The sequence below is a fragment of the Chenopodium album genome, chromosome 10, assembly GCF_948465745.1.
Source record: "Chenopodium album chromosome 10, dcCheAlbu1.1, whole genome shotgun sequence".
Lineage (NCBI taxonomy): Eukaryota > Viridiplantae > Streptophyta > Magnoliopsida > Caryophyllales > Amaranthaceae > Chenopodium > Chenopodium album.
Window position 1 is genome coordinate 55,979,866 of NC_137843.1, and position 12,615 is coordinate 55,992,480.

At 35.1% G+C, this 12,615-nt stretch overlaps 1 protein-coding gene across 5 annotated transcripts; it reads left to right on the forward strand.

The window, feature by feature from the left end:
- The first annotated feature begins 1,869 nt into the window (after nucleotides 1-1,869).
- On the forward strand, nucleotides 1,870-8,125 carry LOC145562596 (cellulose synthase-like protein D3). Of its 5 annotated transcripts, none has more exons than XM_081622924.1 (5): nucleotides 1,870-2,267; nucleotides 2,852-3,730; nucleotides 3,833-4,640; nucleotides 5,261-7,012; nucleotides 7,992-8,125. In XM_081622924.1, the coding sequence occupies exons 2-4, from the start codon at nucleotides 2,862-2,864 to the stop codon at nucleotides 7,007-7,009; spliced, it is 3,426 nt and encodes a 1,141-aa protein (XP_081479050.1). In that variant the 5' UTR covers nucleotides 1,870-2,267; nucleotides 2,852-2,861; the 3' UTR covers nucleotides 7,010-7,012; nucleotides 7,992-8,125. The 5 variants fall into 5 exon arrangements, with proteins under 5 accessions (XP_081479050.1, XP_081479047.1, XP_081479049.1 ...); XM_081622921.1 differs by having other exon boundaries at nucleotides 7,939-8,076; XM_081622923.1 differs by lacking the exon at nucleotides 7,992-8,125 and adding an exon at nucleotides 7,842-7,977.
- The last annotated feature ends 4,490 nt before the right edge of the window (nucleotides 8,126-12,615 follow it).

Below are 12,615 nucleotides of genomic sequence, written 5' to 3' on the forward strand. Positions count from 1 at the left end.
GGTATGATTTTTTTAAATTTACAATTGTCTTTTAGTACATCTTATACAATATACATGTCCTACTTTATAATTTGCCGAGGAAACCGTGTAAGGAATGCCCAAATAACCACATTAGAACATGATTATTACCAATGTCAAACAAGTTAGTATCAAACTTTTAAGAATTGAAAAGTATATGAACTATAAAAATAATTAGGAAGGATTCAATTTAGGTGGCAAAGTGGTTGCACCTGTGCCTCCTAAAATGTCTTCTTTCCATACCAGTTGACATATTTAGATGATTTATTTTCATATATGTGGTTATTATTAACTTACAATAAAGAATTACTGACAAATATGTTACGGAATAGTTGATTAAATACTTGTTGCAACAAAAAGATGTTAGAGCAAATTTCTTTTATCAGGTTAGCTCAAAATCAAAAGTGCATGTTACAATGACTGTCCCCATACATATTGCTATGTGCTTTGACATTTTTTCCTTTCTATTTTGTTCTTTAATAAAATACAATTTTTTATTTTTTTGTCTTATAATGAAACTCTAATCTATAACAGTATTATCAAGTACTTTACTTTTTAAAATTTTGGATTAGCCAATTACTTGGCAAAATGGCAAGTAAGGGAAGCTTCTGTTCTGTTCAATGTGATCTTATATAGTTATATGTATTCAATTATGTCGTGAGATGTTGATACTTACTTCATTTTAAATGTGTTCTTTTTTTTTTTTTTTTTTAAAAAAAAAAAAAAAAAAAAAATTAATTTTGGTAGATAAGATGAAGAATGGCGTGATGAACTTAATGTTTAAGTCCTAAAATAAACTTTATTTGTCGTTTTATATATAGTACTGTATGAAGTGAATTTTTAATTGATGATCCGGAAATTAAACGGATTATTATGTTATTGTAGGAGGCGACTCCATTGATCTTATAAAAAAGGATAATGTTTATCTAGTGGCTCTATAGTTACTTTTTAGCAATTATGTTTTTGACATGTCATATGCTAGGTAAAGAATTATGTCTGATCACACTTAATGTTATGCCACCGTGGAGCAATGCATACAAACACAAAAATGCTCATACACCATCATTGAAGCTTCCTCCTTCCTTCCTCAATCTCCACCCACCTTCCACCGACATCACCATTTCCACCTTTGACCGACACCATCTTCCTCACCACCTTCTTCCAGCGACGACACCACCATCTATGGCGACTTCATCGCCAAATTAACCTAATATGTTATGAATAAAGGGTGAAATTAAGCCCATGTCCTCTATCGAAGCTACCATTTACCTTGATTTTCGAAGATGGTGGAAATCGAGGAAGCTTCGATGGAGTATGCAAGAAAGTGATGTATCAGTCAGGCTTTGATGAAGCAAAATACTACTTTATTAACGGAGTTTGTTGATGAAGTAGACATGACATTAATCCCACGTATGCGATTATGCCTACTAATTATACAACAATACCCATCATTTAATAAAAAAAATGTCATTCATACCCTGTTATTATCTACTTATCTTAAATATGTTTATCATCTCGATAGACTTGTATTTCATATTTTCATGTGTTATATTTTTTGAGCTACATAGGCATGCTCTACTCATTAGTCATTACTATCTCGTTACACCCCACATTTACAAACACTTCTTACATGACAAGGTATAAACAAAACAAAACAAAACAAAAGTATAAAACGCTTGTACTCCTATTGAACTTAGTAAGAAAAAGTACACTTTAACGGAAAAACCGCACTTTATATTCAAAAAAAAAAATATCCAAATAAACGCGTAAAACGGTGTCGTGTAATAGTAGAGTAGCTTGCTTAATCTCTCACATGAACAATGTAATAAAACCCACTGGAAGCAGCAACTTCCCAGTTCACACTTCCGTGTGAACCTTACTCTCACAAATACCAAATTTTATTTTATTTTCAAACTTTGCTAATTCACATTTTTTTTTATACTCCCTATTTTAATTTAATTTAATTTTTTGGGAAGAGAAAATTTATTTTCATTCTTTCTCAATTTTTTTGACTTAATATAATCTGGGTTTTTTTTTAGAAACTTTTCCATAAATCTAAATTTTCCATATTAGCTTTGCTATTTGCAATAATTATTACAACTCTCATTGCATTTTTCTTACAATCTATTATCTCTTCTCTTTTGGGTTGAACAAGAACAGCATGTTTCTGCTATTTTTCGCCATTGATTTGATTTTGAAGCTTCTTTACTAAGATCCCACCAAAGATCTCTTCCTTTATGCTCTAAGTGGTAAGCTTTAATTTTTTTTTAATGGATTTTTAAATCCATGTTTTTATTTTGTATAATTTTTTAATCCCCTGTTTTTTGTTTTTGTTTTGCTGCTATTGCTCTAGTTTAGCTTTTATTTTATTTCCTTTTTTTTGTGTTAAGGATGACTTAAACTATATTGTTAGTAAAGGGTATTTTTTGGGTTGATTTTTGTATTGATTCTTCAGTTGAATTTAGGGTTTTAAGATCTGAATTTTGTTTGTGTTTGATTTGATTTCTTTTACTGTGATGATGCAAGTTAGTAATTAAAGAGCTTATTAGTATTGTGGGGTGGTTTAAATTTGATTTAAAGATCTGAGTTTAGTATGAATATAATTAATTTATAGTAGTAATAGTAGTGAAGCTTGTGTTAGTTCAGATTTCTTGCTTATTCTTAGTCAGCAGTATTGATAATTATTGACCTGTGTTTGAATCTGGGTGAAATAATGCTGTTTATTTTATTACCATTGGTTCTGCTGAAATTTAGCAGAATATGAATTATGTATGTCAATGAATAAGTAAAATGTTGAAGTATCTGATTGTTGAATTTGTGGGATTCTGGATAGGTATATACAAATGGCATCTAAATCTTTTAAGCAAAGTCGCTCGAATCTATCAGCGAGCACTGATGCATCTGAGTTGCAGCAACTCAGACCTCCCCTTCCTCCAACTGTAAGCTTTGGTCGACGGTCCTCTGGTCGCTATACTAACCGTTCGAGGGATGATCTTGATAGTGAACTTTTGAGTTCAGGATATGCACAGTATACTGTGCAGATACCTCAAACGCCTGATAACCAGCCAATGGACCACACCATTTCACAAAGGGTTGAAGAGCAATATGTTTCCAACTCTCTTTTTACTGGAGGGTTTAATAGTGTTACAAGAGCTCATCTCATGGACAAGGTTTTTGATTCTGAAGCTAGCCATCCACAGATGGCTGGTGCCAAAGGATCCTCTTGTGCGATCCCTGGATGTGATGGGAATGTGATGAGTGATGAGAGGGGAGAGGATATTCTTCCTTGTGAATGTGATTTCAAGATTTGTCGGGATTGCTACATTGATGCAGTCAAGTCTGGGAACTCATTGTGTCCTGGTTGTAAGGAACCTTATAAGAATACTGAGCTGGATGCAGCAACTGGTGAAAGACCACTCCCACTTCCACCTGCAGGCGGAATGAACAAGATGGAGCGGAGATTGTCGTTAATGAAATCGACAAAGTCGGTGTTGATGAGAAGTCAGACTGCAGAATTTGATCACAGTCGGTGGTTATTTGAAACAAAGGGGACCTATGGTTATGGAAATGCTATTTGGCCAAAAGAGGGAGTTCCAAATGATGGTAATGGAGATGATGGGGATGTTCACGATCCTCAGGAATTGATGAACAAACCGTGGAGGCCACTTACTCGGAAAGTGAAGATTCCTGCTGCTGTTCTCAGTCCTTATCGGTAATGTTTCTGTTATGTTTACATCTTCTAGTTTTTTCTTCTATTATTATTTTTACAATGTTTATTCAGCAGTATTAATTTTTTGCTTGTTCACTACTACAGGCTGCTCATTTTTGTGCGAATGGTTGTTCTCGGCTTCTTTCTTGCATGGAGAGTTAAACATAAAAATGAGGATGCATTATGGTTGTGGGGCATGTCTGTGGTTTGTGAGATTTGGTTTGCCTTCTCTTGGCTTCTTGATCAGATGCCGAAACTCTGCCCCATAAATCGTGCTACAGATCTCAATGTTCTGAAAGAGAAGTTTGAGACACCTAGTTCTAACAATCCAACTGGAAGATCTGATCTCCCTGGAATAGATATTTTTGTGTCTACTGCAGATCCGGAGAAAGAGCCTCCTCTTGTCACTGCCAACACTATTTTGTCTATCCTAGCTGCTGATTATCCTGTGGAAAAGCTATCTTGCTATGTTTCTGATGATGGTGGTGCCCTTCTTACCTTTGAGGCCATGGCTGAAGCTGCAAGCTTTGCCCATATGTGGGTCCCTTTCTGCCGTAAACATAATATTGAGCCAAGGAATCCTGATTCTTACTTTAATCTGAAGAAGGATCCATACAAGAATAAAGTTCGCCCAGACTTTGTTAAAGACCGTAGGCGTGTAAAGCGAGAATATGATGAATTCAAGGTTCGGATCAATGGTTTGCCTGAGTCTATTCGACGGCGATCTGATGCTTACCATGCCAGGGAAGAAATCAAAGCCCTTAAACTTCAGAGACAAAATCCAACCGATGAACCTTTCGAGGTTGTGAAAATTCCGAAAGCTACTTGGATGGCTGATGGAACTCACTGGCCTGGTACTTGGAATCATCCTGCTCCTGAACACTCTAAGGGAGATCATGCAGGAATCATACAGGTAACATTTGATAACTCTTCATTTCATGACCAATGATGATTGATGTCATTGAACGCTAAACCAATACATCTACTGAAAAATCTAGTGCCATAAACTGTAGAAAACTGGTTAGAATAATCACTACATGACTACAATAATCATATCTCTTGATCCACCCCTGGTTCTACATATAATTTGCTATGTATTTTGGTGGAGGGTCATGAGGACATAATTAATTTGATGAGATGATTATGAAAGAGAGTCTGTAGAGGGGTACCATGTGTCCATGTGGGGTAAAATGTTTTCAAATTTTACATGTGGCATTTTGTACTCGGAAAATTTGTCAAATGGATTTGGAAATCATGCATTGATTAGTAGTGTAAATGCTGACCACAAGTATCTTTCCTTGTTAAATTGAGGGACTCTATCCTTTGGTATATCATCTTAGGGACATACTATGTTTGGGTCTAGGATTGTGTATGGTTGTGCTGTGTTAAAAGACCAAAGTATACATTATTCAAACTGAGCACTTATTTTATGGAGTAGCTAGTCTGATGGTAAATTAGTGATTGTTAAAGCCTTAAATAGATTAATGCTTTTATGATCAGATGTGCTGATATGGCCTTTTGTAAGTGATGCAGGTTATGCTCAAGCCTCCTAGTGAAGAACCACTTGTAGGTGTTCCTGATGATTCCAAGCTTCTTGACCTCACAGAAGTTGACATCCGCCTTCCCCTGCTGGTTTATGTGTCACGTGAGAAGCGCCCTGGCTATGATCACAACAAAAAGGCTGGAGCCATGAATGCATTGGTGAGAGCATCTGCAATCATGTCTAATGGTCCTTTCATTCTCAACCTGGATTGTGACCATTACATTTACTACGCCCAAGCAATGAGAGAAGGCATGTGTTTCATGATGGACCGTGGTGGGGATCGCATTTGTTACGTACAGTTCCCTCAAAGGTTTGAGGGTATTGACCCCTCTGATCGGTATGCCAACAATAACACAGTTTTCTTCGACGTTAATATGCGAGCCCTTGATGGGCTTCAAGGCCCAGTTTATGTCGGAACTGGTTGTCTATTCCGAAGAATGGCCCTTTATGGCTTTGATCCACCTCGTGCAAAAGACCGTGCTCCAAGTGTCTGGGATTGCTGCTTTCGACGTAGCAAAATGCGCGCAGCAGCTGAAGAGAACCGAGCTCTGAGAATGGGTGACGACTCTGACGATGAAGAAATGCCTCTTGCCACATTTCCTAAGAAATTCGGCAACTCTAGGTTCCTTATTGATTCAATCCCTGTGGCAGAGTACCAAGGCCGTCCGCTGGCTGATCACCCTGCAGTCAAGAATGGAAGGCCACCTGGCGCTCTCACAATTGGCCGAGAGTTGCTTGATGCAACAACTGTTGCCGAGGCAATCAATTCCATTTCTTGCTGGTATGAGGACAAGACAGAATGGGGGCAGCGTGTGGGTTGGATCTATGGTTCTGTTACAGAGGATGTGGTCACTGGTTATAGGATGCACAACAGAGGTTGGAAGTCCGTGTACTGTGTCACCAAACGAGATGCTTTCCGAGGGACTGCTCCAATCAATCTAACTGATCGTCTCCATCAGGTTCTTCGGTGGGCCACTGGCTCAGTTGAAATCTTCTTCTCCCGCAATAATGCCCTTCTTGCCAGCCCAAAAATGAAAATATTGCAAAGAATTGCATACCTTAATGTGGGTATCTATCCTTTCACCTCTATTTTCCTAATTGTATACTGCTTCCTACCTGCACTCTCTCTCTTCTCCGGCCAGTTCATCGTACAAACCCTGAATGTCACTTTCCTCACCTATCTACTAATCATTACTTTAACTCTCTGTCTGCTTGCTATCCTTGAGATCAAATGGTCCGGCATTCAGTTGGAGGAATGGTGGCGAAATGAACAGTTTTGGTTGATTGGAGGGACAAGTGCTCATCTTGCAGCAGTGCTCCAAGGCTTGCTGAAAGTGGTGGCAGGAATTGAAATCTCTTTTACCTTGACTTCTAAATCTTCCGGTGATGAGAACGATGATGAATTTGCTGATCTTTACATCGTGAAATGGACATCTTTGATGATTCCACCTATTCTGATCATGATGCTCAATTTGATAGCCATAGCAGTTGGGTTTAGCCGTACAATTTACAGTACTATACCCCAGTGGAGTAAGCTGATAGGTGGGGTTTTCTTCAGTTTTTGGGTGTTGGCACATCTGTACCCTTTTGCTAAAGGTCTGATGGGAAGAAGAGGGAGGACACCTACTATTGTTTTCGTATGGTCGGGACTACTTGCTATTACGATTTCCCTCCTCTGGGTTGCTATCAAACCTCCATCAGATACTGACCAAATCGGAGGCTCATTTCAGTTCCCTTAGAAGGTAAACAATTCGGTTAGATAAAATTACTTTCTTGCATATTCTTTATTGACTGCTCTATGAGTTAATCGCTCATGCGAGTCATATCATCCAGCAATGTTACTAAGGCTCACCAATGACTCCAGGAGCTAGAGTGGAAGAATATGCTACCCTTCCCCCCCCCCCCCCCCCCCCCCTCCCCAATATTCGTTCATTTTTGTATGATTCAGTAAAAACATTTTTTTCAGAAAGATATTATTGTGAAGTAACGCCTTCAGTCTTTCAGATTGTGCCATTTGTTGCAATGAGTTTATTGCGTAATTATCAGGCGAATTGATGTAGGATCTTGTCTAAACCACAATCCCAAAAGCATGGCAATTTTTAACTAGGTTAAAAAATAAAGAAATGAAATATGAGTAGGTGACATGTTGTCCAACCTTCCAGTAACTACAACTAAAATGTTCTCATCTGAATTTGAGATGTAAAACTCATGAATGATAAGTTTATGATTGCTAAATATCGAAAACGCAGAAACTGTGAACTTTCAGTTGTTGAACCAGCATTGTTGCATGTCTTAAGCTATATAATTTGATTTTCATTTTCAGTTAAGATCTAGTATCTTATTTTAAGCACTTTCTTCCTGCATATGAAACCTCCTCTTTTCTTAACAAACACAGATCCCTGCCAACTATGGCCATATACACTGCTCTTTCACTCTTTGTAATGGCGCTGATGCCTTCGGCCATTGCTAAAGATGCCCCCTTAACAAATCAAACCCTTAACACTGCTATTGAAGAAATGCAAAGAGCTAACTACTTTGCATTTGTCATGCTTTTAAATATGGTTTCGACAGACAAGATCCCAAGCAACGTAACCTTCTTGATGCCCAACAACCGGTTATTAGCAAAAGCTGTGATACCTGAAAATGATGTGCTTAACTTCTTGCTCAGGCACTCGATACCAGCCACTTTGAGGTTTGACTACTTAATCCGCTTCCCAACAGGATCGATGCTTCCTTCATCAGAGCCCGAGTTTATGCTTAAAGTCTCAAATAATGGGCGTAAGAGCTTCTTCCTTAACAATGTTAAGATAATCAGCCCTGACATATGTGTTGCTGGGTCTTCAATCAGGTGTCATGGAATAGATGGGGTGTTGCAGGATATCAACAAAACACCTTCACTGCCTAATTCTTCCTCTCCACCCTTGCCAGTGGCGGCTCCCCCTCCTTCCCTTTCACCTCCGATGACAGGTTTCAGTGGTTTTGATATGGCTCCTGCAGCTACCCCGCAACCCGCTGGTTCAAATTCCATCCCACACAAATCTGGATCTTCTGGTTTGGATTCCGGCCCGCGTCTAATCGGGTATTTGTCAAGTTGGGTTATGATGTCAATAGTATGGTGGAATCTTTTATAAACAATTTAGGTGGTTTAAGTTTAGCTATTGTAGGATTATTTCATATTATGTTGCTGTTGAGAAGCTATTATCTTTCTATAATTTCCCAATATTTTTGGGATTTATCAATTGCATTATATTTAGCAAGATAATCAATATGATGTGTATCATTTGTCATTTAGCCATTTCTAATCATACCATTGCATATGCTATTCAACCCTTATAATTCAAGGTTGAATAATGCTTGATGGCTTGCAATTTTGGGTAATGAAACGTGCAAAAAAATAATTGCATGTTTGAAAGTAAACTAAGCAATGAAATTATTGAAATATATATATTTTCTTTTTTGGTGTTCCATCCGGTTCACCCTTTTGAGTTAATCCGAATTTGGGGCTCAATTCTGGATGGTTGGATTCTAGTCCCCTCCCAATTGTTGTTGTAAGGGATCGAACATGCGGCCTTTCCTACTAAGTACAGCCCAATCACCACTGCATCAACTACCAATTGGTAATTATTACGGAGTAAAATATATCAAAGCAAGCAATTATATGAAAGTTTATTTTGGAAATATTTTATTCTGCCTAAGCGTTTGTTGTCAAGAATGATATTCGATGGCAAAAACACGCCCTACCGAGCTACCGGCTAGGTGGCTACCACTGTAGCTCGGTAGCTTACCATAAATTTATGGTTCAGTTTGTTGTGTTTATTTATGTACTCAATTTAAATGAATTAACTTCACCTATATTCTATACCAAAAAAAGACCATGAAAGACCATTGTTATCAAAATTGAATCTCTGACATTAAAATTTATAGTGATTGAAAATCGTCATGAAGTATTGTAGTTATTGAAAGAAAAACTTGAAAGTGACATTAGACTAACCCAACCAAGTGGTTCATTTAATATATCTATGATTCTATGAACCAACTAGGTTGTGAAAATGAAAAATAACAATAACACTGATATACTTTGTATAAAGCTCTAAGGGCCACAAATTAGTAGCTAAAATTGAAAATTCCCAATAATAAATAAAATAAAATTTTTGTTAAACCGATTATGCATAATTTTGCCTTGCTTAATGTGTGATGAATCCTTCAGGCTTCAGTAAATATAAGTATATCAATTTAGAAAGGTATTAATTAAATGCTTATTTGTAATCCTAATGACTAGATACTTATATTATTATCTTAATAGTGACAAAAAGAATAATAACAATGATAATGATAGTAACGATAGATTTTGAACTAATGTATGAAATTAATATTGTCAGATGTGTTGAACAATCTTATCAAGTATCAACTAGTAGCATAAAGCCTCATTATTTTTGACAACAGCAGAAGACACTAGTTCTACTTCTACCAGGAGCAACAGGTTGGCATCTTCCTCCTTTGAAATGTTTCATAAAACAATCCACATTACACTCGTATGTTCCGTACAACATCCCACATTCTCCATAGCAATTCGGAGCTGCTACGATTATTTCTGTAACCCGAAATAAGCAAATATGATTATATGGTATACATCGATTGCAGATCTCCACGTTACATACGTTGAGCCATTAGGCTCGTGGCACTATCCGTTTTGTGTTGAGTTGTGGGTTAAGCCATTTCTATAATTAAAGTGATACAGATTACGGAGTATTAAAATAGGCAAGTATATAGGGACATTGGCATAATTCATTATTGAATACACATGTATTTGACCAAGTTATATTTGTTTTTAAATATCGAAATTGAAAAGGTTACATACATGTGGTTTATATTCAAAATAAAAATAAAAGATCAAGTTCGAACCTCTCTTTCAATCAATTAATCACCAAACACAAATATTAGGATTTAAAGCCATCACAATCATCTTATTTTGGACTATATATGTACAGCAAAATGCTAAAGTTTTAATAATTATAAAGACCTACAATATTTATTATTAAGACCTAAAATGGTAAACTTCATGCACTTTTAATCAATACTAAAATGACCTAAATAGTAGTATCCATAGATCCAGATTCCATAATACAACGAAGTAAAATCCAAGCAACCACCACATAAAATTCTTAAAAATTACCCAAAAAAATAACAAAAAAAACAAACATACCTTTGAAAGATCTGAATGCTTTTGGATTACTCTTCTTTACAACTAACTATCTTCCAAGATTTAACTACTTTTTTCTATGCTAAATTTTGATTTCTAAATGAGAGATCTTACTATGTCAAAAGTATTGACTGTTATTGGACATAGCCCGTTCTTTCATGCATGGGATAATTTGGCTATTCACGAGTGTTAGGTGACCCAGACTTACAATAACTAAGCGGTACCCATGATTACGTAACAAATCGTTTAAATATAAATAAAAAATTGGATATTTTTTTTTGACGAAAAAAAAAATAAATAAATTGACAATTAGCATGTGGCATGTTATATGTAAAATAAGACAGTAAGTAGTTATCAGAATTGACCGAAAAGACTACGAAAGCAACCACAAGAATGTGCTTTAGCAAATGCCATTTCTCTTCTGGTCGATAATTTTAGGGTCTTAAAATTTACAAACCCTCAATTTTATTGTTCTACTAGTTTGAATCCCGTGTAATGCACGGTTATTATTAAATTTTATAAAGAGTTATTGCATTGAATTTTATAAAAAAACTTAAACTCATAATACTAATTCAAAAATAAATATAACTTTAATTTTATACGTAACTATATCAATGTCAAGATTAGTGACACTTAGACTTGATTTAAAAAAAAAAAAAGTCTTTGAAGTTTTTATTTTTTGTAACAAAATTCTAAGGATAGTACCCGCACATGCTGCGTTAGTATTGATACGACTTTTAATAGTAGAAAATAAAGTGTATATATATCTTAACAAAATTGTTTTATTTTTAATTGAATTAAACATTATTGCAAAAGTAACAAAATTAGAAGAAAAAAAAAAGCTTATAGTATTATTGAAGACTAAAATAATATATAGCAGTATTGTTTAATAATATTTACCTCATTTTTTTTACAAAAATAATACCAAATAAAAGACTACGTATATGTAAAAATATATTAGTTGGGTTTATATGGAGAATTATTATTGTTAAGAATTTTAATTGGAAAAAAGATATTTTAAATTATTATAAAATGATTTCCTTAAAGAATCTGCGTAAAAAAGGAAAGTAAAATGGGCAGGAAAATTTTTAATGAAATTGTGACATATGTCATTTTAGGTTCGCTTTTAGTATAGGTTAATGATGGAGTACTATTATGACATTATGTTATGTTATTATATATTCCGTACATAGTCCATAATTAAGTTATTTGTGTATTTTTTTTCCTCTTAATAATAAGATTTCAATCAATTAGGAAAAGAACTACGCATTATATAAAGTAACTTTCTTTAAATTTGTATGTTTTATGTAAGAATTCATAGGAAGAAAAGAAATTGACCTAACGTCTAAAAAAAAGAAATTGACATAACTTAAAATAATTGTATAGAGCAATTAATTTATTGTAATATTAATCAATGAATTAATTTGTTCATTTCTTATATGAGATACTTTTATTTTAATATAATAATCCAACCCGAAAATGACTGGAAAAGAAAAATAGTCAAGAAAAAGAACAGAATTTGTTTAATTGATAGGTGCATGCATTCATGTTATTGATGATTTGATATACAACAAGAGACTTTGGGAGGTGGTGTTCCTCATCAATTATTTAATTTAATTAATTAATTCTTGCTATTTTACGCACGTATCAATTAATCTAATGCCCACCCAAAGTAGTAAAGAACACAAATCCCCTAAATAACGTTCCTTCAAGTTCTTCCTCCAATCCTACTCGTCTATTATTTGGTGGTCATAAATTAACCATCGATCAATATCTTATATAAATTTAATATATTCCTCGTATCTGTGGTCAAAAATCAAAACATTTCAGATCATAATCGGTTTGTCTATTACATAGACTTTGAGGCTGCCCGGTTTATTTTTTGATAAACAAATTTCGTTTATCACGAGGTAGTAGGTTTAAGCAAAATTGGTATTGGTAGGGGTTTTAGTATAAACCGCTACCTCAAGTACTGATTTAATGCAAAATCGCTTCCTTAAGTAGCAGTTTCAAGGCAAATTCGCTACTTCAAGTAGCGATTTTACCCATTTTCATCGTAAAAATTACACTTTTATCCCGTGATAAACAAATCAAGGAAATAAACTTTTATTTCCTCATAGACTTTTAGACTGGTTTGCTATGGAG